Genomic DNA, 27,234 nt, shown 5'->3' with positions numbered 1-27,234 from the left:
TGCCATTTCTCAGCCTAGGCAAAGGATACTTACGGAGTAGCAAATCTGTAGTGCATGTTTTCTGGCATAGCAAAAAGAAAAAGAAGAAAAATACATTTCAATCTAATAAATATCAAATTTTGCCTCCACTGGCATGCCTGTGGATGATCTCCACCGTGAAGGCAAGCAGAGGTGGTATGTGGTATGTAAGTACATCAAGGATCTTAGCAAGGTGAATGATTCCCATGTACGTTGAGTTTGCTGGTGAGCAAACCTTCCTATCCCTGACGCTTGCTGTCCATATCTTTTTCTGATTGTATGCATTATACATGGGCATTTGTGGATATTTTGGAAAACACGGAAAATTTTAAATAAAGCAAACATCCACCCCCCTAGTGCTACCACCCTAGGATAAACCAAACATGAGTACCTTAGTATGCTACTTTCTAGCCTTTTAGAAACACAGATGTAATTTCATGTCATTTAGACCTAGGGTACCCCACCTTTTCATTTAACTTGCCTCATAAGCATTCCCTAATTATTTTATTTTTCATCATGGTAAAATATACATAACGTGATATGGGCCATTTTATCCATCTTCGAATGTGTAATTCAGGAATATTAGAGTCACTGTTCTGTGTAGCCATCGTTGCTGTGCATCTCCACAGCTTTTTTTTTATCCTTGGTATTCTCTATATTTAAAAATGCTTCACAAACCACACTTAAAACTGCATAATATCCAGCCATAGATAACTTACTTGAAAGCATTTACTACCAAACTTTCAACAGATGCTGATTTTTGTGCTCACTATGATGTAGACTTTATGGCTAAGGTAGTGAACCAAATGTGGTTTTTGCCTTCTTCTTGGACCTTAAGCCTGGTGAAGGAAGTAGCCAGAAGTGGGCAGTTGGAGTCCTGCAGAGGGTGAGCGTGGGGGCCGGGGGTGCAAATGGGAAGAGAGCCCCTAACTTAGGTATAATTTACACAATCTTTCCTTGATTATTGTAGATCTAGTGTGTAGCAGATTTTTTTTTTTAGCTGTTATAAGTAATATTGTGAGATATTTGTAGGTGTAAATATTTGTTCACATTCAGATTATTTTATGAACGTTTCGAAAAGTGGAATTACTGAACTACTTACTGCAACAGCAAAGTAAGAGGTATTCTTTTGGAGCACTGGTTATTGTTAACCCAAACTTCACCATTCTAAAGGTTGGGAGCTGCCACCAAGCATTTCCCTTGCCTGTTCCATCTTGTGAGCTCTACTGACCTTTTTAAATAAATGTATGTCTGACTTGTAGGATTATGTGAAGAGTTGGGGCTGAGAACTGAGTGTATCCAACTGGGAAGAGCTAAGGAGGACAGGGGCAAAGGGAATATGGGTGAGATTGACATTTAGTGTCACAGATGACATTTGAACTGTCCAGCTGGTTGACTCCCATCAAAGGCCTTGGTCTGACTCCTGCTTTAGGGCTGTGCTCTATGTGTGTGCTGACAGAGTTTGGCTTCCTTCTGTGAAATTCAGACTTGCAGACTTGAAGCTCATTGTGAAGTAAAAAGCCTATTAAAAAACAAAGTATCTGTTTATCGTCTAAACAGAAATTTTTGGTCTATTATCAGCTGGAAGAGACTTTTGGATAGTATATAATCTTCCCTGTTCAGACCATAGATGAAGCTTCTGAGGTTTTGAAAACTTAAGAAACATTCTGAAGGAAACCAGTTGGGTAGATAGAGAAATCTCTCTTGAGTTCTCTTGTGGTTTACTCCATAACCTGCCCCATGTTTTCTTAGCCTCTGTTCTTGTCCTTGGAGCTCTTCTCTTCTTTCTTTTAAATTCCTGTTTGGCTTTCTGCCATTTTCTTCTAAGATGCTGTTCATCTTCAGTGTTGCATACATATATGTGTTGGTGGATGTCTATCAATAGTCATCGCGTTCTGCTGAAGTGTTTGCATGCCTTTTTCTGTGTTGGTCTTAGCCTACTAATTTGTTTGCCAACTGCCGTCTTCATCTTGGCCTAGGTGTTTATTGGAAAGTCCCTGTTGGCTCTGGCAAAAGTACCCAGTGATGTTTTATTTTGCTCCCTTTGTGTTAGCCCTTTTGAGGAATTTTGTAGGGTTTTGTTTTTTTATTAATGTTAAGTAGTACACCTTCCGGTGATGTAGTAAATATGGAAACCTGGTCTGGGGCCAAAGAGTAAATAGTTTTTAAATAGACCATTAATATTGAGAATCGAAATAGTACACAGATCTCTGATGTATTTATTTTATGATGACCGATAGATAACAATTAAGTTGGTAAAGCTTTACCACAAATACACATCGTTATATACATGTGCATATACTTTTTTATGTATAGTAAATCTTGTAAGGTCAAACTTACAAAAAAGTTAACATTGCTTTGTGTTTGACAAAGTGCCATTATCTTCAGTAGAGCTTCATATCTAATGACTCTAAATATAGGACCAGAGGCCGGCCCCCTGACAATAATTAGAAAAAAGAACTTGAAAAGCCAGAGCACCAAATTTGGGCTGAGGCTGTCAGCCCCAGTATGAAGTGATTATTATGTAGTTGGAAAATTCTGTAGCTTAGATCCTAAACAATTTCTGGTAATCCATAGCTCAAAATAATTCACAGAGTTATCAGGTTCTTTCATTTATGAGAGAAAGGAATGATTCCTCATTTATCTTAAGTCTTTTATGTTGGCAATTCCGTCCTTAATTAAAAAGGCATTGGCATTTTCATTATGAAAATGGTTTTCCTGGACTTATAGCTGAGTCCATTAATTTAGTGTTTCAAAACTGATTGGCATTAGCCTGTTAGTTACTTTTATATAAAAACAACTTAAAAATTCATTTTCGAGTGTCTTGATTTTAAAGACCATTCCAGACATCTGTTCCTCCTGGGTCTACTGGATCGATGTGTTAAGTTCTGGAGAACTAGGGAATAAATATAGCACACTCCACTTCCAAAAAAGATGACAGCCATTATCACTGTTTAAGGCACTTGAGGAGAGTCTAAGTAGACGCACCCTAGATGAATACCTTACACTTGTTCTCTCTCTCATTTTCTTCCATATCTTTCAGTGTAGAGAGATAAATGTAATAGCAATGATATTTCCTTAAATGCTTACTATCAAGCCATGTGTTATGTCCTGTTAGGATTCATAACAGTCCTATGAAGATAGGTAGTATGATGCCCATTTCACACATTGGGAGGCTGAGACTCCCCAAGAGGTCACCTGATTAACCCCCTGACACCTCTTGATTGATCGATCCTTGTCATTCCCCTACCACCTTGTTCCCTTCTGCACATCACTGCTGGCCCCATCTGTGTTCTTTATAACATTCTCCTCCAGACACACCTTCTAAGAGTCCACACTGCATAGGGATAAAGCCCAGATTTCAACATGTGTACAGGTTGACCCCGACTTCTTTAACTTTATGCCCCACAACCTCCTTACAAGAATCTGCACTAGATTCTTACACAAAAGTGTACTTCCCCAGCTGTTTCTCCTGCAAATGGCTATTATTTGCCAGACACTCCGTTAGGATCGTAGGTAAAGTTCTTACCTTCAAAACTTTAGACTAGTAGCAAGATAGATGTGCACATACATCACTTCTCCTTAACTTTTATGTGTCTAATCCCAGATTGGCTTACAGCATTTGCCCTTGGTGAAAGTTTCCCGTACCATTCGAGGCAAAAGTTGATTCCACCTTTCTCTGAATGAAGCCTGAACTGACTGTACCAAATATTTATCTTCAAGTTTTAATCTTATTTTCATGTGCCTGGATCTTAGCCCACTTCTCGGTTATAGACTCTATAGGCAAAGTCTGTGATTTTAATATATCTTTGATTTTTAAATTCTATTTTTAAAGAAAAGGTTAATTTGTAAAAAATCTATAAAATGTCATAAAGAAATTTCAGCATTGGGCCACCATATTTTTTTTTAAATTTTTTTTTAAACGTTTATTTATTTTTGAGACAGAGACAGAGCATGAACGGGGGAGGGGCAGAGAGAGAGGGAGACACAGAATCGGAAGCAGGCTCCAGGCTCTGAGCCATCAGCCCAGAGCCCGATGCGGGGCTCGAACTCACAGACTGTGAGATCGTGACCTGAGCTGAAGTCGGACACTTAACCGACTGAGCCACCCAGGCGCCCCGGGCCACCATATTTTTAATATATTGCATGATGGTCTGAGACCACATGTGTTAAAGTATAAAAAATTAGGTTGGCACACAAAAGTGGCATGTCATTTGTTTTTCTGGATGTTTAAAAAAAAACCTCTGGCACCAAGGTTTTTTTTAAAAATTTTTTTTTAATTGAATTAATAATATTACTGTGATACCTTCCTCTTCACTAGTTATTAGCACAGGAAGAAAGCCTTTTGAACATGAACCAGGCCTTTAAAAGACGCTAATAAATATCTTGAGTGCTAGTCCTTCAAGTTATGGGACTTGTTAAAAATACCATAAATGGTAAGTGAATGAGCAAATGGAGTCCTGACTAGGGAGGTTGGAAACCTGTTCTATTCCTGACACAAGCCACTTAAAGGGGGGTGACTCTGATGTCAGAGGCACAGTGAACCCCGATGTCTTTGCGTGCCAAATGTGGCCCTGATTTCTTTGTCCGCTATGATGCATGCCAAAGGATGCATCATAGCAGACATTGTGGGTTTTTGACACATTAAATACTTTTATGGGTGCCTCTCCCCATGTTGTGTTAGTTGAACTTCATTCATCTGTTGGTTTATAGATAAATTTATTTTCTCATAGTTCTGGAGGGTGGAAGTCCAAGGTCAAAGTGTTGGCACATTTGGTTTCTTCTGAGGCTTCTCTCCTTGGCTTGCAGCTGGCACCTTCTCGCTGTGTCCTCATACGGTCTTTTCTCTATGTGTGCATATCTTTGCGTGTGGGGTCTCTCTGTCTGGATCTTCTCTTTAAAGCCAGTCAGCTTGGATCAGGGATCACTCAAATGGCCTCATTTTAACTTCATCACCTCTTTAAGGTGCATACAGTTATATTCTGTGTATGGGGAGTTAAGGCTTCAGCATTTTGAGGATTTTGAGGAGACACAATTTAGCACATAACATCTATTTAAAATAACCTTCATTTATTTTATATAGAGACTAGTAAAAAGAAGAAACCAAAAATAGCCTTCTACCTAGCTAGTGCCTATTGTTAAAGAGGGAGGGTAAGAACATGAAAAGATAATTCAAACTGTATTCAAGGTTATAAAAGGAAATTGAATGAGGCAACCTCTTTAAATATATTTACACAAATGTTTACTATGCAGAGTCCAGGTACATTTTTTCTCTGATCTTAATGTATCACACAAAACACAGATCTCTCGGTATCTACACACCCTCTGTATGACTACATTGTATTCCATTGTATATGTCCTGTATTTTAATGTAACTAGTGACCATTCAATGGGCATTTAAGTTGTTTTTAGGTATCTTCCCCAATCCTTGCCTCCATTACAAATAATGGATTTGGATTCCTTTTAAATACACATTATGGAGAGAAGAGGGATGAGCTACCTAATAAAAACAACTGGCATTCGGTTTGGGTAAAGGCAAGCCTTTGTTTTTCACCTTCCTGTTTATTGGCCCTTCTTAGTTGCTGTGAAAGGTATTTCAGTCTTTCTTACCCTCCAGCCCCTGACCATATGCCACAACGTCCTTCCTGAATAATGTGGAAGGAGGGGCTTCCCCTGGCAGCATTAGGTCATATCACGCCGCTGCCCTTCCTCCTACGGAAGAAAGGTCTATCTGAATCATGAACAGGCAGAAACTATTTTTAGTTAAGTAGAACAGTTTTTCTTGTAAGAATTGCTGTTTCCGTGCCCACGATGGCACATGAATCCTTTCTGGCTGCTTCTACCCTTTGGAGAGGGGCCAGCTTTCTAATGGAATGTAAGCAGTCTTACTGCTAATCAAGATTTACAGCTGAGACTGAGATGCCTGGCCGCTCATTGGATTTGCAGACCCTCTAAGCTAGCAGCGGCGACTCTGAGAGGAAATGCAGTGCAGAGGCCACCCGTCCTGTTCTCCAGGCCCTCCCTCCGTCCTCAGGCCCGGCCTCTCAGCCACGGGTATCATCTGGCATTATTTTGTAAGCTGTGCCACGGTGCAGATGTTCTTTGCTGAAGAATTACTTTCATTTCTGACTCATTTCAGGAAATGAGGCAGTCTATCAGAGGTGTTCTTCATTTTCAGACCCATGGAGAATTCATTTTCTCCTGGGATTTCTAACCACATGTGGGCAGTGCTTTATTTACCCAGATGTGAGAAATAACAGTAATGAACAGCCCTCTTCCAAAGCAGGCCTTACTTCCCGGCAGAATCCAATGTGAAGACCCACAGGAGCTTATGCTCTTATTAATGTAAATATTTCTGAGGTTTTGGTTTTGTGTGATGCTTGTGGACATGCTGTGTGTATGGGCTTTGGTGCAAGAAAAATATAATTTAGCAACAGAGTTAAAAGGTAGTCTGGAGTGTTTCTAATTACTGTTTGTTTAGTTCACCATTGCCCTAATAAGTGGATTTAAGTAACCTTGGGGGTAGGGAATGTAATGTTCATATTCTAGTTAGCCATGCAAATCAAATTCTAACTCAGTATTGCAGAGAACACGCCATGGAGTCATTTTATATGTATTCCACTGAATTTTAAATTTAGAACTGAGAGCATTTTGGAATGGGCATTTTCTACCTGCCCTGCATCGGCATGAATTGTGTACATGTCCCAAATCAACTCTACTGTGTGCTACAACCTTATTAAAATTTTTTTCAATGTTTATTTATCTTTGAGAGAGAGAAAGAGAGAGAGAGAATGAATGAATGAATGAGCAGGGGAGGAGCAGAGAGAGAGGGAAACAGAATCTGAAGCAGGCTCCAGGCTCTGAGCTGTCAGCACAGAGCCCGACATGGGGCTCGAACCCACAAACTGTGAGATCATGACCTGAGCTGAAGTCAGATGCTTAACCAACTGAGCCATTGAGGCACCCCACTACAACGCCATTTAAAATCCATCAGTGGTCTTTGACATTCAGTTCTCTTTTTAATTTGAAATAAAAGAGAGGGAGAGACTTAAAAGTTTCTCTTTCCTTTTTTTCCCCATCCTTCAGTGGCTGTAATAGGAAATGTATTAAGGGGACGTAGAGCAGTGGTTCTCTCAACCTTGGCTGCACCTTGGAATCAGCCTGGGAACTTTAAAAACTACAGATGCCTGGGTCCCACCTGCAGAGATTCTGGGTTAACTGTTTGGCATGCAACCTACCTTGGGATTTTTCAAAAGCTCCCCAGTGGATGTTATTGTGCTCTAGATGCTGAGAACCACAGACATGAGAGACCTCTCATCCAGGGGTTCCCAGCTCTGGCTGCAGACTAACATCACCTGGAAAGCTATTGAAAGAAACACAGATGCCCCCCCAGTTGAAACGACATTTCTGGAGGAGGGAGCCAGTATTGCTTGAAAGCCCCCAGATGATTCTGATGCACAGCAAGGGTTAAGGCAAGCTGACATAATCTAACTGTCGCATGTCACAGGTGAGAAAAACATGGTCATATCCCAGTTGTTTCAGGAGCAAGTTTGGGACTCAGGCCTGATCCTCCAACTGGTCTCTGCTGCTCGACACCACCCCCTGGTATTTGTCCGTTGTATTTATTGATGCTTCCTCATCCTTCAGGTGATGTTCCTGCCTCCAGGAGGCCTTTTCTGACTCCTCATACTCTCCACTCATCCAGTCGGGGTAAGATGCCCTTTTTTTATATTTGAACAGCGCCTTGAGCTCTCCTCTAAGACTGTCAACTCCGGGATGACAGGAGTCGTCCTTTCTGTAACATGGTGGCAAGGTGTAGGCTCCCAGATAATTTGTTGAGTCGAGGTTCCCTGATTCTTTATTTTTCAGTTAGTGCACATGGACTGCTAACGAGAATCCATTTCTATATGTTACCTTCTGAAAATAGCTTCTGAAAGCAAAAGTCATTTATTTTTCTAGGGCCCACTGTCCTGTGGGTCAAGATCTCATACACAAGGACTCCCCATCCCTACCTTCCAGAACAGAGGTTTTGGAGAAAAAAGAATTCACGGGGCTTTTGATAACAATGAAAATAAAATTTCAGTGACCTCACAAATTGTTACTTAAAACATCTGGGGACTTTTGGATAACGTACTTATGAGTGTGTATGGCATCAGTGGAAGGGAGTATGTGGCATTTATTTTAAGACAAAAAGTTGTATGAGGAAAATAATGCTATTTCATGGAAATATGTTTTAGGGATTAAATTATGTCCTTTATCATACTGCATATAAAACTCTGAGAAGCCACATTCTGTTAGCATAGCTGAATTAAATCCTTTAGCTTCTCTGGATTCATACATTAAATTCTTTTCAGTTGATTTAAAAAAAAAACTGTCTTCTGTCATCCCACTTTACTTAAGGTCATGCTTGGTCAGTGTCTTATTTTTATTTGAAAAACATTTCCAGGTTTGCAGTATTTGTGTTTATTCTTGTAGCTGTACCAGAGATTTGTCTCAGAAAGCAGATTGCAACTAGTATCTCTTCAGTTGAAGAGGCCAGGAGGCTGCACACAGGAGTAACAGAGAATTTGAAGCTTATGTGGAGAATTTGAAACTTTTGGAGCCTAGACTATAAACTGGACTGAGTTATAGGGTAAATGTGAAAATGATGTTAAGACGTTGCAGCCAGGAGAGAATGATGGGAGTGTGTGGGCTCGTTCTGAAGTCTTAGACTTCTAGGCTACTGCTTTATCCACTCAGGTTATGATCTCATGGTTTTGTGGGTTCGAGCCCCATGTCAGGCTCCGTGCTGACAGTGCAGAGCCTGCATGGGATTCTCTGTCTCCCTTTCTACCCCACCCCCCTTCACAATGTCTCTCTCTCAAAATAAAAAAATAAAAAAAAAACTTAAGAAAAAGGAAAGTGGCAGTGTGGCCGCAGGTAAGTGAAGCCACCATATAGTCGGGAATCTTCCTTAAACAAATATTCTTAAAAATTTCAGGAAAAAGTTAAGTCATTTAGCTGGAGGGAAATGTAAAATGCTTTTATATTAAAATATTTTTGATTATACTGTGGAATATAAAGTGCTACATTTTGCATGACTTTTTTTTTTAAAGGTGAAATATGAAATTTTAGAGAAGCACTTCTGTCATGTCTCTCCTTTGCTGTTATTTGGGTGGAAAATGAATAGACTGATAAAATTTTGCTAAGGAACCCGCCTCTATCATGCTAATTTCAGAGGCTCAGCAGTATACTGTGGAAGAGAAGGGGAATGGGGGAGAGGAGATTTATTAAACACATAAGACACAGTGTTCAGTGTTTCAACCATGTTGTGTCATCAAATCTTTAGGACTACCCTGCAAATTAGGACTTAATTCACACCAGCTTTTATGTGCGAGGACATATATATGCACCTGTCCACTACGGAGCAGAGCCAGAATTTAAATCCAGGTCTGTCTGATTCCAAGGTCCCTGTAATTTTCTTACTAACATGACCTCTTAGTCATGAGAATGGAAAAGTCTCCAGAGGAGAGTATTTACTGGTAGAAGTGGGCTGACTTTCAGCTTCCTTTACAGTTGTTATTGAACATTAATAGGTTAACATTTATAAGCTTCTGTGACATGGTTAAAAGCACTTCTTCATAATGTTCTATAAAGTTCTGACTTTAAAACGGCATGCCGTTGTTGCAGTGGTGTAGAGTTCAGGCGTATTCATTGCCATGATTTGAAGAGGGGAAAGGAATAGTCAGCAGTGACCATTTTTGGTCCAAACACAGGCAGAATTTTGTAAATTCATCTCTCAGATGTCACGCATTTGACTTGAGGGAGGCAGCAAAGCAAGATGGTTGATAGTTTGCACTTTGCCATGTGATTCCTGGGTTTGAGAGGCCTGGCCCTGTTGCCTACTAGCTGTGTGATCTTGGGCAAGTCACCTAACCCCTTGGTGCCTTAGTTTCTTCATCAAAAAGGCAGGGCTAATAATAACTTGATTAAACTTGCTGTTTTGAGAATTAAATAACATAAGGCATATAAAGAGCTTGGAACATTGTGTGAGAGAAAGTAAGTGCTCAGTAGATGTTTAGCTATTCTCAGTGGACAGATGCTAGATGCTACATGACCCAGCAACCCCACTGCTAGGTATTGACTTGAGAAATGAAAACCCATGTCGACAAAAGACCCTCTAGTAAAAGTTTATAGAAGTTTTATTCATAATTAGCAAAACGTGGAAATAACTCAAATGTCCACCAGCTGGCAAATGGATAGGTTATGGTACATCCACACAATGGAATAGTGTTCAGTAGCAAAAAGGAACAGATTACTGATCCAGGCCAACAGCATGGATAAATCTCAAAAGTGTTCTGCTTAGTGAAAGAAGCCAGATAGAAGAGGCTGCGTATGATTTGATTCCGTGTATATGACATTCTGAAAAGACAAAACTGTAGGGAGACATCGGATGGTTGCTTGCCAAGGACCAGAAGCAAGCAGAGAAGATTGAGTGTGGAGGGGCAAGGGAAGGCTCTTTGGGGTGATGGAAATACTCTGTATCTTAATTGTCCTGGAGGTTACATGACTGCACATTAGTCAAAACGCATCAGACTTAGGGTATATTTTTTTCCCGTGTATAATAAGTTAAACCTTAGTAAACCTGATTAATAATAATAATAAAAAAAAGTCAGGTGCTGCATCATATGACAAATAGTGGGAGAAAAGGGGTTTAGAAACAGTAATCGGAAGTGGCAGAAACTGAAGATATTTTGCAGTTTCAAGGACTATGGAAGATGGGTGGAATGATTTCATTAATTTTCCTCTCACAGGCTGTGAGTTAGAAAAATATAGAAACCTGTGGAATGGTTCTGTCCTACCCAAGCATACCTGATTCTCTTTGCTGTGCTCACTGGTCTGCTACCCCATTTCTTTTAAGCCTACCCACGAGAGCTGCTTGTATTTCTCAGGCCTGGGGATCTCCTGGGTTGCTTCCCAGGAGAATCCTGAAGGAGGGAGGGCTGGCTGTGTGATGAGGCATTCATGGAAACAGAGCGTTGGTGTTCTAGATGAACTGAAGGTTACTATTCCAGTTTATTAAGTAGTCTGAGTGCATTTATGGATAAGATATGTTATCACAGCCCATTGTTCATTCATCATGAGTCATGGAGGCCCTGGCCCTTGATCACGGAGCTCATGCTTATCGTTAGCAGCACTGGGCACAGCTGACCACTCCCTCCTTCCTGAAATTCTTTCTGTGCGTGGCTTCTGTGGTGCTGCTCCATTTTGATTCTGCTTGCAACCGCGCTTGTCTTTTCTGTCCCCTCTGCTGGATCCTTCTCTTCCTAGTCCTGGCCTCTAAACGTTGGAGTGGCAACAGCTTTGTGCTCTGGCCGCTTCCCATCTCAGCTCACTACTTAGGTGATAGTCATTTCCATCTATTTGGTGATGACTTCTATATCTGCCTCCCCGATCTCTGTCTCTCCCTGGCTTTTCAGCTGCTTGCTTTACCTCTCCACTTGGCTATACTCTTGCAAACATGGCATCTCCAAAACCAACTTCTGGTTTGTTTTCTAAACCTACACTTCTTCCTCTTTTCCTCATCTCGGCAGTGACTTCACCCAGTTGCTCAATCCCTCAAACCTACAGTCTTCCTGGATCGCTGCCTTTCCTTCACACCTCATGTCAGACCCATTAGCATCTATCCTAAGCCCAAGCACTCCTCATCTCCCAACTCGTACCTGAGTCTAAACCCAGGCCTTCACCATGTCTTGCTGGGACTTCGAATCACTTCCTCAGCCCTCTTCCTGCCTCTATTCATTACCTTATGGTCTGAGTTCACACAACAGCCACGGGGATTCTTCTGTATTATACTTTTATACTAGGTGCAGTGGCTTCTCTACAAATCATATGAAGTGCAGGCTCCTAACCGTGTACTGTAAGGCCCCTGCCACCTCCTTGTCCCCATGTCTTCTTGCTATGCCTGTCTCTCATGGTGCTCCAGCTACACTGGCTCCTCACTGTCCCTTGATGTGTCCCCCTCCTTCCCGGAATGCTTTTCTCATCCTCCTCTCCACCTGCTCTCACCTCCCAACCCTTTTCTGTCTAGGATTCTTGCTCTTGGGGCTTCATTCAGTTCTCCTTCAGATGCCACCCCTTAGAGCTCGCTGTCCTCCCTTACTCACCGATATCCCAAATAGCACTGTTAACTCTCTGTTCCCTTCACGTGCTTTATTTGACTTCAGAGCATTTATCTCTACCTGAAATTAACTTTGTGTGTTTTGTTTATTGCCTCTGTCCCCCAGTAGGTCATAAGCTGCATAGGAACACTGTTGTGATGCTCAATAAGTGTCTTTTGAATGACTGAAGGAATAAGTGAATTAATGCTCAGATACCCCTATATTAAAAATTAAAGAACCTTCCTCAACCCTAATATCCCTCTCCGTCTCTCACCCCATTTCTCTATCTTTGTTAAGGGAGAATCCCTAAATGTTGTGTAGGTATACTACCCATTTCCTCTTCACTCTGCTGCGATCTGGGGTCTTTTCCCTTCACTCTGGTGAAATTTCTCAGGGTCATTCAAGCTGTATGTGTTGCTGCTTCTAGTAGATACATTCCTATCCTGTCTTACATTTAGTTTTTTTTTTTAAGTTTATTTATTTATTTTGAGAGAGACAGAGATGGCACGAGGGGGTGGGGGCAGAGAGAGAGAGGGTGAAAGAGAATCCCAAGCAGGCTCCATGCTGCCAGCGCAGAGCCTGATGTGGGGCTCGAACTCATGAACCAGGAGATCATGACCTGAACTGAAACCAAGAGTTGGACGCTTAACCAACTGAACCACCCAGGTGCCCCTTACGTTTAGTTTTATTATGGAACATCAGTTTCCTGAAAAGGGACTTTTTCTGTGTTGTTACCTGTTAATGTCTTCTGCATCTCGCACAGTGCCTGGCACATAATAGGTGCCAGAAGTGGCGTTCTTGTGTTTATACGTGTCCTGTTGTGAGATGTTTGACATGAGTCCTCACTTCCAGTTTTTGTAAATGGAAAAAAAAAAATTTTTTTTTTTACTTTTGGCAAAGTGTTGTATATAATTATTTTTTAAAAGTTTATGTAAGTAGACAAGTAAGTAATACAAGATTTGTTGTGAAAAAGAGCATGTCCCCCTCCAGTTTTTGTTCCTGAGAGGCAAGTATTTTTAACTTTAGCTGATTATGTTAACAATCACTTCTATATCTTTAATTAACATAAATTAACGTTTCAGTGGTTATCTACTGATGAAAAAGTTTAGCCCGGGTTCATCTACACCTGCTCCTCTCCCCTCTCATGCAAATTTCCCAACCCCCATCCTCCCAATATTGTAATTGTATTGTAATTTTGGTAAGATCAATATGCAGCATTTACTTTGTTAGAACTATGTCGTACTTTCCACAGAGGAGCCCTGGAATGTAGTTTGATTACTTTTCCTCACAAAACTACACAGTGAATACTGTACTGACTTTTTTTTTTTTTTAATCTCTTCATTTTGGATGTATTTAGGAATATTCAACCTGAGACTCTACCCCAGTTGTAAATCTCTCAGTGGACCACATAGTGAATGCACCAAGTTCATCTGTTTGGAGTCAGTTCCTCTCAGACCCTTCTGATCTTGTCTCTGTCTAGGTTGCTTTCTTGGCCCCCAAACAGCTAGGGCTTCCCCTTCACTGCTCTCCTGCAGACTCCTTTTGCCTCTCTTGTATCGGAGCCACTGGTCTCTGGAACTTAATGACTTATTCTTTGTTGGTTTACTGCTTCACACAGTCTCCAGTTCCTTATGGAGGAAAGGTGTAAGAAGAGCTAAGTTTTTGAGACTTGCAGGTCTGACAATGCCTTTGTTCCCCTGGCTTTTAACTGACAGCTTGACTAACTTTATAATTCTTGAGCAGAAATCATCTCTACTGAGAATTTTGAAGCCTCTGCCTTCCAGTGTTGTTCTTGAGTAGTTCCTGCCATTTAGACTTAAAATCCTTGGTATGAAAAACTCTTTTGGGAAATTCCATTATGATGTACCTTGGTATAGTTGTTCTCTTTGCATTTAATGTGCTGGAAACTCAGCCTCCTCACTATGGAAACCCGGTCCCCTTCCCTCTCCCCATTCTTGTCTTATCTTTAAAGGGAAAACAGCGTCCTTTAGTTTTGGGTGAAAGATGTCCTCCAGTCCTGGGGGGAAAAATGCCCTTTGATGCTGGGAAATTTCTTTTCTTTGCAATCACTTCCCCTCCATTTTCTTTGATGATGAACACTTTATTTTTTGGACTTGGCTATCGTGAATTGTTCCCCAAACTTTCCATCTTTCCAGCTTTCCATCTCTGTTTTTTTATTCACCTTTCTTGGCCATTTCCTGAATTGTGTCTTTCAAGCCTTCTATTGACTTTTCAATCTGCCATCATTTTAATTTCTAAGATTTAATATTTTTATTTCTCTTTCTCTCTTTCCGATAATATCTTGTCCTTATTTCATGAATGTACTTTTTCTCAGATATCTGAAGATGCTAGAGTTTTGAATTTTTTTAAACTTTCTTCTTCCTGTGATTTTTCTCTCTCCTCCAAGTTGCTTTGTTGTTTCTCTGTTAGGTGTTTTACCTAATATCCAGAAAGTCTTATTGTTCCCTCCTGTTTTAGATTAGCTATCTAAAAGGATGACTGGAGGTTCTTTGATAGCATATTGTGTTTAGCTTCATTCTAGGATGACGTGGCTGAGGTATTTGTTTTTGTTTTGTTTAGGAAATCCTAATGTTAGTATTTTTATGTTTTTCATTTTTCATTTTTGTTTATTTATTTTTTGTTTGTTTGAACTGACCAGATTCTCCAGAAAAAAAAGATGACTAGTGAGAAAGCCAAGTACAAGGCTAGGGTGTCTCAACATTCAGTAACAATTGTAGCGTGTAATCTCTCTTCAGTATGGAATCCCAATCCTCACTTATGCCTAGAATCCTCTAGTCCAAAAATCCCTTACTGACTCTTTTCAGACCAATCTTCTAGGTGGCGCATGGGGGGTTGGAGGCAGTTACTTCAAGGAGTGAGGGAGAGAATTGGGTCTCTCTACTTCTTAAATGGACTTTCAGCCAATTCTGTGCCCCACCTCCACCCCCACTTCCAGAGGAACCTGATGCTACCAGTCCCTCAGCCCCTTTATGGTTTATAATTTAAATGAAATTGCTTCTAGATAGTCCTGGTTTTGGATTGAGCTTTCTCCAGTCTGCTGAGCCATTGGCCACTAGTCTATTTGTTCTCCGGCTTCCAAAATTGTGTTACTATCTCTTCTCCTGTTCTCTTTATATCTGTTTATTTTCCAGTGGCGTTGAGGTTGAAGCAGGACTCTGTGCAGGTGTTTCATAGTCCACCTTTAAATGAAATCCTCACTTGACGTGTTTTTCTTTGTTGTTTATGAGGCATTTGATCGCACTTGTGAATCTCTGTTTTCACCGACTCTAGTTCTTTTCTTACATACAGTTGGGGCTGAGTGTGGTGGAACGCTCCCTGGACCATGAGTTGTTAGGAAACTTGGGTTCTGTTCCCAGATTTCACACTTAATCCTGTGCATTCTCTCTCATTGTTTTCTTGTCTGTCGTTCCAAGGCATTGAAGTAGATGACTCTGAGATCTCTTTGTACCCAAAAATTGCTTTTATTTGTAAGAAGTTGAGATAATCATGTGTAACTGAACACCAAGTTAGGAAACAGAGTTGCAGTAGCCAGCTGAAGAAATGTACAAGTTCAGCTTTTCCCTGTATTAGTCTCTGTAACTCTGGTATCTTAGAAGTCTCAAGTAAAATTGCAACCCACATTTCATGAACAAGAAACTGTTAAAAGGTTAAAAATTCTGAATTTTGTTTTCCTCTGCACTATTTTCAGCTGATAGCTCAGCTGCAAAGCATACTTGGATCCATGTTCTCGATAGGGAGATAAAGTGTTAGTTTTGAGCCAGAAGAACAGGGAAGATAATAGAGAAAGAGGTCTGTTTTTTTCCCTTTTACGTTCTAGCAGGGATGGCCATTCTTGGTAGCACCCCACCAGGAAATTGTCCTTCCTATGGAAGCCATGTGTGAGTACATGATAGCCACATCTGTATTTTCTCTCTCCTCCATGTTGCTATTTCTTGTTAGATGGAAAGACAGAGTGGACATTGCATGTCACTGTGGTTTTGACTGGCTGCTTTGATCAGTAACCCAGTGTGCTCAGCAGTGGTCATTACGGTGACTGAGGAGAAAATGTGATCTGTGAGGCCAGTGACCCTGTGGGCCAGAGACCAAGGTGAGGCTCCTTAAGGCAGTGCTTCCCAAACTGAGTTGCACACCAGAGCCACCCCTGCCCCCTGTTGCTAACACAGAATCTCTGTGGGGTGGGACACAGGAGGAATTGTTTTGTTAGAGTTTCCCAGGCTTTTAGGATGCGCTTAATTCTTATACTGACTCTGGGGAACTATTGTCTTAGGGACAGGAGGCCAAAAAGAAAATCAGACTCTTGAGCGTTTGCAGAGCTCTGGAAAAAAACCACAGAACAGAACCTGAGCCCTGCACACCTAGCCAGCTGACGCTCATATCAGTCCTGGAAAGGATTTCCGACTCTCACTGCTTTTCTCATGTTCATATTTCACACTCTTTTCCCTCATTCTTTGTAGATCATCTTGCTTTTTAAATCGCAAAGGGAATAGAAACCCTCAGGGGATGCTGCCTCAACTTCTTTTCTTCCCTCAAAAAAGAAACTGTGTGTGTGCAATGTGTAATGCACAGATAAATTTATGTTTACACTTAACTTTGGCTCCCCGATTAAGGTTAACCCCTCTGCCTGTGCCTCTCTCCATCAGTGACCCCTCCTGTGTATTTTTCTTTCACTCTTTCCATCAGTATTTGTGTGTGTGTGTGTGTGTGTATGAGTATGTGATATATGTAATATGAATACATATTTCATCTTACAGGACAAGGTGCAACAACAAAAATATGCCTTCCTCAACTCTGTGGCCAGCCTAGGTTTATTCATTCAGTCATTCATCTGGTTAGTCCATATTTATTAGAGCCAGCCATGTGCAGAGACCTGGCCAGGCACTGGGCTTCAACATCAGACTAAACAGATATAACCCCGGCTTGCACGATGCTTATGGTCTCTTTGTAACCAGAGTCCTTTAAAAATTATCATTCTTGGGGTGCCTGGGTGGCTCAGTCATTTAAGTGTCTGACTTCAGCTCAGGTCATGATCTCACGGTTCGTGAGTTCGAGCCCCGCATCGGGCTCTGTGCTGACTGCTCGGAGCCTGGAGCCTGCTTCTGATTCTGTGTCTCCCTCTCTCTCTGCTCCTCCCCTGCTCACGCTGTCTCTGTCTGTCTCTCAAAAATAAATAAATGTAAAAAAATTTAAAAAAATTAAAAATTGTCGTTCTTACTTTCCCCCTTTACAGAAAGAACACATGCTTGTGATCATAAATTTGAAAATAGCTTCCTAATGGGAAGCCACGAAAGGGTTTAAAGCAGAAGAGTACTGAATTTCGTTTTCAGAATTTAATTTACAAAGGTCACTTGGGCTACTGAAGGGGAAAGGATTGGGAGGGGGTGGAAATTGCTGGCAGGCGATCGGTCAGGGAATTTCTGCTCCAGCCCAGATCAGAGCTGCTTGGCATTGTAAGGAGGAGAGAGGAAGACAGACTCAAGATCTGTTCAGCATGATAGGTTGGTGAATATTTGGTTGTGGGGATGAAGAAGAAGGGGGAGTCCAGGATGACACCCAGGTTTCCGGCTTACCCAGCTGCGTGGATAGTAGCGTCATTTACTGAGACAGGAAATAATGGAGAAAGAATAGCTCTGTGCGTGTGTATAGACCTAAGTCCTGTGTGAATGCTCCGTGAGTCTGACATGTCTTGGAAGTTTCTAGGTGGAGGAGTCACATAAGCAGCTGGATGTATGAATCTGGAGTTGAGAAGAGACCACTTGAAATAGAGCAGTGCATTTGGAACCTTTAGTCTAAAGCTGCCAACAGATGCCGTGGGTAGATTACAGAGGAGCAGGCCACAGGTGGCCACCTGAATATTTTCAGAAGTCAAGCTCCAATCAGGAAGGATGCACCAACAGAGGGGACCAGAGAGATGAAAGAACCTCTAAGGGAAGAAAAGCAAGAGAAGGTGTCTTCAAAAACGGTTACAGTCAGCTGTGGCAAAGGTTGTTGTGATGTCAAATAAGGCACAAATGTAAAGCAGATGTTAGGTTCAGCCACGTGAAAATCATGGATGACCTTAGCCAGAGTCAGGTGGCAGGTGGTCACAAGTGGAGTCCCTGGGAGAGGGGTGCCAGCTCATCTAAAGCCCTGGCAAGAGTATTAAGGATTTTGGACTGTGTTGTAATGGAGTAGGTGCAGTGGAAAAGGCTGATTCAAGTTGTTTTTCCTTTCTATGATAGCCTCTTATCTTTATTGTTTTATTTTGGTTATCAGAGCAATATGTACTCATTGTAAAAGTTTAAAACATGTAAAATATGACTCACAGTGGAGCGTCTGACTCTTGATTTCAGGTTGGGTTGTGGTCCCAGGATTATGGGATCGAGCCCCATGTTGGGCTCAGTGCTGAGTGTGGAGCCTGCTTAGGATTCTCTCTGTCTCCCTCTGCTCCTCTCCCCTGCTCACATGCCTGCTTTCTTTCTGAAATTAAAAATAAAAATTAAAAATTAAATACAAATATGACTGACAACAATCTTTATAATTGCATTCCCTCATATATAACCACCGTTAATAGTTTGAGGTATATCCTTGCAGGTTCTTCTGTGAATGTGCTATCACATACATACATTGATACACATTTACTTTCCAAAAATTGGACTTATTGCCATAGAGTCTGCTAAAGCTTGTACTTTTACCTATTTCAGACCTTTCTTCACATAAAACAGATGTATATAGTCTGCTATTGTGCTGTAGTATATTCTCCAAATTTTTGAGTTTTATTTGGAAATCTTTGCTTTCTCACACTATGCTATACTGAACACACTTGTACATATTTACCTGTGCATTCCTTATATATGTGTGTGTGTGTACAGGAATCTTTGTAGAATAAGTTCCTAAAATGGAATTGTGGGGACAAAGGACATGTGCATTTGACATTTTGATAGTGTCACAGTGCCCAAGGAGAGGGGCTTTTTCTCTTCTCTTTTTTCTTTTCTTTTCTTTTCTTTTTTCTTTTCTTTTCTTTTCTTTTCTTTTCTTTTCTTTTCTTTTCTTTTCTTTTCTTTTCTTTTTTCTTTTCTTTTCCTTTTCTTTTCTTCTTTCTCTTTTCTCTTTCCTTTCCTTTTTTCTCTTTTCTTTTCTTTTCTTTTCTTTTCTTTTCCTCTCTCTCCCTCTCCCTTATCTTAGCTGGAAGAATTTTGAGCATGAAAAATGTCAACAAGGGGCAAATGAAGAGCAGGTCGGAGTCACAGGAAAAAGTAATGAATGTCTTCTAGAAAGAAGCCAGTGGGAACGGGAACCAAAGTGTGGGAGGAATCTTCAAGCCAAGGAGGAGAGGGTGGGAAGCAGGGTCCTCAATCACTGCAGCAGCCCCAGAACCTTGATGGGTGCTGGCACCAAATACTTGGTGGTTGAATGAATAAATGAATGTAGTTTGGTTGATTTGGCAGTGGAACTTCATGATGTTTCTCTCTGAAAGCATCTAGTTTTGTACTTTTTCTACAAATCAGAAGGTTAAGATTTCTTACTGAAACCGGTAAAGGAGAAGTTAGAGATTTGAAAAGCCTTCTTGCTTGGCGAACCCAGTTGCCCAGGTCAGGCAGGACTCCCAAGACAGGGCATCTCTAACCTTCCTCTCCAGTCACCTGCAGGGCCTGTTGATTTTAAGGCCTTAATATCCCTGGACTCCGTCTAATTCTGTTCATCCCCACTACCACCATCATTATGTTAGTTCCAGCCTGGATTTTCTTAGCAGCCTCTTAGATGGTCTCTTACGTCTTGTACATGGCTCAGAACTTGGTGTAGGGACCACCTACCTCCTCCAACCCCCCAGCCAGGCTGGCTCAGGAGCACCTTCCGAGCCTTGTGTGGCATCTCTTCTCCCTGGATGGTCACTTGTATGTTGCTTGCTTGTTTGGTTTTTTTTAATCTAAAACCTTCATATGTGAATGTCGTAACATTTTTACATCTCTAACACCTATAATGCTTAGCTCATGTTGCATGCTGCAAAAATGATTGATGTTATTTTGTGTGAAAGCCTGATGCTTATATAAACTTGGTACACAGAAAAAGGGGAGGGGATAAGGACAAAAGCAGGCTTGAGATGAACTCACAAAGGACTGGTAATTTAAGACATTTGATCCTGGAACAATCCTCAGGATTATTACTCCCTAGGGAAAGGCAATCTGCTCTAAGTGTCATTTGTATTAGTATTTCTGTAATTAGCATGTTAAATGCAGATTTTGAAAAATTGGAAATACCTCGTAACTCTAAGGTGATTTAGCTACATTCAGGTGATCTGTTTAGTTTTACAATCTCAAATAACTACTGTGTGGTATTTTCTAGAGTAGAAACACTTGAACCTCTTTAGTTGCATCTGGCCAGCTGGAGGATAATCACATGATTGAAGTCCCTGATGGGATTCTAAAAGAAATGGCCTTCCAGCCCATTAAATTAAGAGTTTCCAAATTAGGATTGGAATGTTCCTGTTTGGTTCTGCCTGCTTCCCCACCCCCATCACTGTGCCCCATGTCATCTACGGGAAGAGTACTGGGAGATCCTTACCAGCTGGTATTTCAAGTTACAGAATCAGAGTGTAATGAAAGAAAGAGACACACAGAGTTGGTTATTTTTCTGTGGAGCAGAGGGCCTGGGTTCATTCCCTAGGACCGTCTGGAGGGTGCTTGTCTGAGGGGCGCTTCTTGCTGTGATTCCTCTCTCCCCATCCAGGGTCTGTTTCCCTCAAACGGCTACCTACTCATAGCACATTCCCTGCATCCTCGGCAGTTAGGATGGCCATCCCTCCCACCACTGCTTCAGCAGAAGGGCACGACTGGAGCAGGGTCTGAGTGCTCACTTCCCCGAAGGCCACTGGGCTGTAGAAGAGTAAAAAGCAAGAGGATGAGGTCTTTGCTGCTAGGGTTGCACTTGACTCTGTCGTGTTTCTGCTGAGCAGTGGCAGCACAAGGGACAGTGGCCAAATATGAATTTAAATCACCTTGACCATATAGACATTCAGGTCTCTTTAGCCTAAAATAATATGTGGCACTATTAAAACTAATCCATTTGGAAGGAATTTTTGTCCTTCCAGTTCCTTATTTAACCGGCAGCTTAAAAAATATGCCCATACATCCAAAATTTAAGTAATGAGCATGATTTAGAAATATTTAAGTAATAATACAGTAGAGAATGCATAAAAATGGATTTACATGTTTCTTGAATCCTCTTTGTTTTCTGTATTAGACTGAATTTACAAACACTTAACCAATTTTTTTCAAGTTTGTTTTTTTTTTTTTTATTTATCAATTATTTGAGAGAGAGAAACAGAGCTCATGTGCAAGCCAGGCAGAGGAAGAGAGAGAGAAAGAATCTTAAGCAGGCTTCATGCTCAGCGCAGAGCCCGACACGGGACTTGATCCCATAACCCTGAGATCCTGACCTGAGCTGAAATCAAGAGTTGGACGCTCAGTGACTGAGCTACCCAGGTGCCCCACTTTCCTAATTTTTGATGTAACAGAACATTTAATAAACTGCTGTCAGCATTCTAATTTATTGGCATAGTCCAAAGGCTGTAACTGTTTTTAAAAAAAATGAAAAGAACTTCAGGAAGGTTCAAACATAGCATTTCCCCCCCTTTCATTATATAATACTTGTAGCTAATATTCATCTAGTATTTATATGTGTAGGTACCATGCTAAACATTTCACATGCCACAACTTATTTCATGTTCAAAACAACCCCAACAGTAAGTACTGTCATTCCCATTCTTCAGGTGTAGACTTCAAGGCATAGAAAGGTTGAATAAACTGCTTGAAGTCATAGTTAGGAAGTGGTAGGTCTGGGATTTGAACTCAGGTCTGTCTGACTCCAGCAGCCAGCTGTATAGAAGTTATGTATCCATTTGGTAAGTCATTCAGCAGATAACAATGGAGTACCTAACATGGCCCAGGTACTGTTCTAGGGAATTCGGCTGTGCTTGGGATTCAGTTAGAAACAAGGAGAAGTCTTTTCCTCATGGAACTCTCATAATATATAATAATAAAGCTATTATTAGTTACTAAAGGAAAGTACAGCAGGGCAAGGTGGCAGAGAACAGTGGCTTTTCTTTAGAGCTGGAAAAGTTAGGATTTCAGGGACAGCCTTTCTGAGGCAGGGATATTGAACAGAGACCTGAGTAATGCGAAAGAGCAACTTCTTAAGGCCACGGGGCAGTGTCATATGGCTACAGGCATAGTTTATGAGCTTCTAGGTTCCAATTCTGATTCTCCTGCTCATCAGCTGTGTGATCTTGGACAAAATATGCAACTTCTCTCTGCCTCTTCCTTGGTGATGTAAAGGTAAATATAATATTTATTAAAAGAACTTTGCTATAAAACAAGCACTGGAATGTAACACTCTTTAAGTGTTAGCTGGTAGTCTCTAGGCACTATGGGAATCGTGACAAGTAGCTGCTTTCTGGGTCTGTTATTTAAGTAACTTAAATCAGGGATGCCTGGGTGGCTCAGTTGGCTGAGTGACTTTGGCTCAGGTCATGATCTCATGGTTTGTCAGTTCAAGCCACCCTTCTGGTTCTGTGCTGACAGCTCAGAGCCTGGAGCCTGCTTCTGATTCTGTGCCTCCCTCTCTCTCTGCCCCTCCCCCACTCACACTCTGTCTCTCTGTCTCTCTGTCTCTCTGTCTCTCTGTCTCTCTCTCAAAAGTAAATAAACATAATTTTTTTTAAGTAACTTAAATATTAAAATTTGGGTAGTCTTTGAAAATTCAGCTGACAGGATTTATTGAGGAATTAAATGCAAGGGTATGGGGGAAAGGAACCAGGGATGACTCCAATAGTTTTGGTCTGATTAATTTGGTTGATTTGGGGGCCATCTACTGAGATGGAGGAGATTTGGGTATAGCAAGTCTTTTTGGCGGGGAGAAGGTATACTGGAGGGTGACAATCAAGAACTTGGCTTGTAGTTAAGATTGAGTTACTTCTTAACACGTTCATGTTTTTTATTCACTGTAGAAAATTGGAAAATGTAGACAAATAATAAGAAAATGAAAACACTTGATATCCCATTACCCATTATCTTTTGCTTAAATTTATTCTTACCCCACAGAAATTTAGGTCATACAGTATATATAGGGTTTTGTTTGTTTAAAGTTTATATATTTAGAGAGAATGCGAATGGGGGAGGGGCAGAGAAAGAGGGAGAGAATCTCAAGCAGGCTCATCTCAGCCAGCATGAAGCCCACTGTGGGGCTTGAAATCATGAACCATCAAAAATGACCTGCACTGAAACCAAGAGCCAGGAGCTTAACTGACTGAGCCACCCAGGTGCCCCTTTTGTTTGTTTTATATACACTTCCGTTTATTGGAAAATGGCTCCTGGCAAAGGGGAGAGGTGAAATATAGGCAAGGTGATAAGAGCCCTAGCCCTGTGAAAGCCCTCTCCACCTGCCATCACAGACAGCAGGTATGGACTCAAGCCTTCAAAGAGCTCTTCAGCTATGGAGGGTAGAGCATATGATAGATCTTGTTTCTGCTCTTCTGTCTTAGGACCCCCAGCACCTGCTAACCTGTACAATTTCATCCACAATTATTAGCAGGTGGTTGTTGTTGTTTTAAAACTATACAGTACTTTGTTTTCACTGTGGAGAGGGCACATCACCTAAAACTTACCATTGTGGCTATTTTTAAATGCACAGTTCAGCGGTGTTAAGTATATTTACACTGTTGTACAACGGTCACTAGCATCCATCTCTGGAATTTTTTCATCATAGAAAACTGAAACGCTATACCCAGTAAACACAATTCCCCATGCTTCCCTCCTCTTAGCCTCGACAACCACTGTTTTACTTTCTGTCTCTGAATTTGACTACTCTAGGGATATCAGATAAGTATTTGTTCTTTTGTGACTGACTTATTTCACTTAGCATCATGTCCTTAGGATTCATCCATGTTGGAGCATGTGTCAGAATTTGCTTTTTAAGGCTAAATAATACTGCATTGAATATTTTGTTTATCCATTCATGTGCAGGTGAGTACTTGGTCTGCTCTTACCTATTGGCTGTGGTGAATAATGCTGCTGTGAACAGGGTATATGGATATTTGTTTGAGTTCCTGCTTTGAATTCTTTCGGCATATACTATATGCAGTGAAAAATGTTTTTTAACGTTTTTATTTATTTTTGAGAGACAGAGAGAGATAGAATGTGAGCAGGGGAGGGGCGGGGAGAGAGGGAGACACAGAATTTGAAGCAGGCTCCAGGCTCTGACTCGTCAGCACAGAGACTGATATGAAGCTTGAACCCACGAGCAGTGAGATCATGACCTAAGCCAAAGTTGGACGCTTACTTAACTGAGCCACCCAGGTGCCCCTAAATGCAGTTTTATAGTCTGCTTTTTTTTTTTTACATTAAAGTACATTGTTAGAATTTTGTGTGAATATTTTTCTACAAAATTATTTTAAATAATTGCACTATATATTATCAGTAGCTATATTTTCATTGACTTAAGCAAGAATTGTTTCCTGGAGATAGAATTCTAAGACAAAGAGTATGACTAATATTAAAGGTTTTGCTACATTTGCCAAATTGCCAACCAGAAACTCATACGACCTGACATTAGCAAAATCTGTATGTATTCCATGCTCCTTTGCTAATATTAGGTATTGGTCATTATTTTCTGTCAATCTGATAATTTAAATCCTGGTTTTCCTTTTAAGCAAAGTTAAGGTTCACATTCTGAGTTTTTTTTTTTTGTAGCCGATTACTGGGAAGATACTGATTTGGTAAACGTTCAACTTGCGAGATGATGACAGATGATGGCCACCCATGGGACTCTTCCTAGTCCTTAATTCTCAGGCAGTTGCAAGCCTTTTGCTCTGTGTATATATGACAAGCTGTGTAATCAGGTTTTGAGTTCTTCTGTTTTGTGTGCTAAATACATTCTTAATAGTTAAAATTTCACAGTTCCTTATTTAGAATTCAAAAATCTAAAAAGTGCTGAAAAGAGGGCCACCTGGGTGCTCAGTTGGTTAAGTGTCCGACTTCAGCTCAGGTCATGATCTCATGGTTTATGAGTTTGAGCCCCTCATCCAGCTCCGCACTGAGAGTGTAGAGCCTGCCTGGGATTCTCTCTCTCTTTCCCTTTTCTCTATGAACCCCTCTCCCCTCACTTTCTCTCTCTCTCTCTCTCTCTCTCAAAATATATAAATAAACTTAATAGAAAGTGCTGAAAAGAAATTTTTTGGTAATTCATTTGGTTATAAAACCTAACAGATCATAACACTGTGTGTCAGCTATACTCAGAAACAAACACCTGACAGATCTGAACTCATTTGGTGGAGGAACCCGACCTCCACCAGCATGAGACTGTTAATATATTTTATTTATCCCATTTAGAGTGACTGCTCATATTTTTGGCTGCAAAACATGACTTTGTTTGAGTAAGGGGTGCTGTCCCAGATCCCACTGAGAGTGCATATAGTGTATACATATTGGTTATTTTGAAACACAGTGGTTTGGGCATCAAAGATTTTGGATAAGGGTACATGGACCTGTAATTTTTTTTTTCTTGCATTTATATGTTCTCATCCCTCCTAGGCTTCAGAAACTGATTTTGAAATCAGACCTAGTCTGATAGGTTAAGCGTGGAGTTACAACTCAATGTGCTTTAAGTTTAAGGACAATAAAAATTTAAGTGGGGTATCTTCTTTGATCCCCAGGGCATGTATAATCACTATAATCTGGGAACTGACAGGTCAGTGACTAGAACCAGGTTTTAGCTGAACTATAACTAACTGCAAACTTAGGGTAGCATTCAGCTGGGAACCCTGAGGGTCTTAGGAGGAGACCAGTTGAACTGTGAAGTGACAGTAATAGCTTTCCAAGATTGGAACTTTCCAATTGTTGGAACATATTTCTATAATTAATACCACTTGTCCTTTATAGAACATAAACCGTCTTAGCCAAGCTTTTAAAAAAACAATATCAAATTGGTAAAATTAAGTAAAATCACTCTTCAGTTATATGATTATTACTCATGTTCTTAAGTCTACATTTTTAAAAAAGTATTTATTAAAATAGTGAAGGTTGCAGAAATGGAAAAGCTGACTTGAATTCATATGGAATTGTAAGGAGCCCTGAATAGCCAAAACAATTTTGAAAAAGAACAAAGTTGGAGGACTCACATTTCCTGATTTCAAAATTTACTTCAATGCTACTATAGTAATCAAAACAGTGTGGTAATAACATATGGGTAAACACCTAGACCAGTCCAGAAGTAAATCTATACATCTACGGCCAATGGATTTTTGAAGTGTGCCAAGTACATTCAGTGAAGAAAGAAGAACCTTTTTATTTATTTATTTTTTAAATTTTATTGTTAACAGGTCGGTGTTCTTCCTGGTTCGCATTTTTATTTTTTTTTTTATTTTTTTTAACGTTCTTATTTATTTTTGAGACAGAGAGAGAGCATGGACAGGGGAGGGGCAGAGAGAGAGGGAGACACAGAATCAGAAACGGGCTCCAGGCTCCGAGCTGTCAGCACAGAGCCCGACGCAGGGCTCGAACTCACAGATCGGGAGATCATGACCTGAGCCGAAGTCGGATGCTCAACCGACTAAGCCACCCAGGTGCACCAAGAAGAACCTTTTTAACAGATTATGTTGTGACATCTGGATTTCCACATGCACAAAGAATGAAGTTGGACTCAACCTTACATCATATACAAAAATTAACTCAAAATGGATCAACAACTTAAATATAAGAGCTAAAGCTGTAAAACTCTTGAAAACAGGGGTAAATCTTTATGACCTTGGATTTGGCGGTGGATTCTTAGACATGACACCCAAATCATGAGCAACAATAAAGTAGATACATTGCTGATGGGAATGTGAAATAGTAGAGCCACTGTGGAAAATAATTTGGTGGTTCCTCAAAAAGCTAAACATAAAATTATTATATGATTTAGCAATCCCATTACTAGGTATATACACAGAGGAATTGAAAATGAGACTCATACTTGTATGCCATTGTTCACTGCAGTATTATTCATAATAGACAAAAGGTGGAAAGAACCCAAGTGTCCATCAACA

At 40.7% G+C, this 27,234-nt stretch overlaps 1 protein-coding gene across 2 annotated transcripts in view; it reads left to right on the top strand.

The window, feature by feature from the left end:
* ANO6 (anoctamin 6) overlaps positions 1-27,234 on the top strand; it is a 194,880-nt gene that overhangs the window by 39,678 nt on the left and 127,968 nt on the right. The window contains exon 2 of one of the 2 annotated variants that reach the window (XM_019419111.2): positions 7,666-7,728. The exons of the other annotated variant lie outside the window; for it this stretch is intronic. Within the exon in view, the coding sequence (XP_019274656.2) occupies positions 7,666-7,728 (63 nt within the window). The remainder of the gene's footprint in view (positions 1-7,665; positions 7,729-27,234) is intronic. 2 annotated transcript variants of the gene reach the window in all.

The sequence above is a fragment of the Panthera pardus genome, unplaced genomic scaffold (assembly GCF_024362965.1).
Source record: "Panthera pardus isolate Hobbes unplaced genomic scaffold, ASM2436296v1 HiC_scaffold_6, whole genome shotgun sequence".
NCBI classification, from domain to species: Eukaryota; Metazoa; Chordata; class Mammalia; order Carnivora; family Felidae; genus Panthera; species Panthera pardus.
Note: the sequence above shows the minus strand (reverse complement) of the source record. Positions and strands in the feature narration are given on the sequence as shown.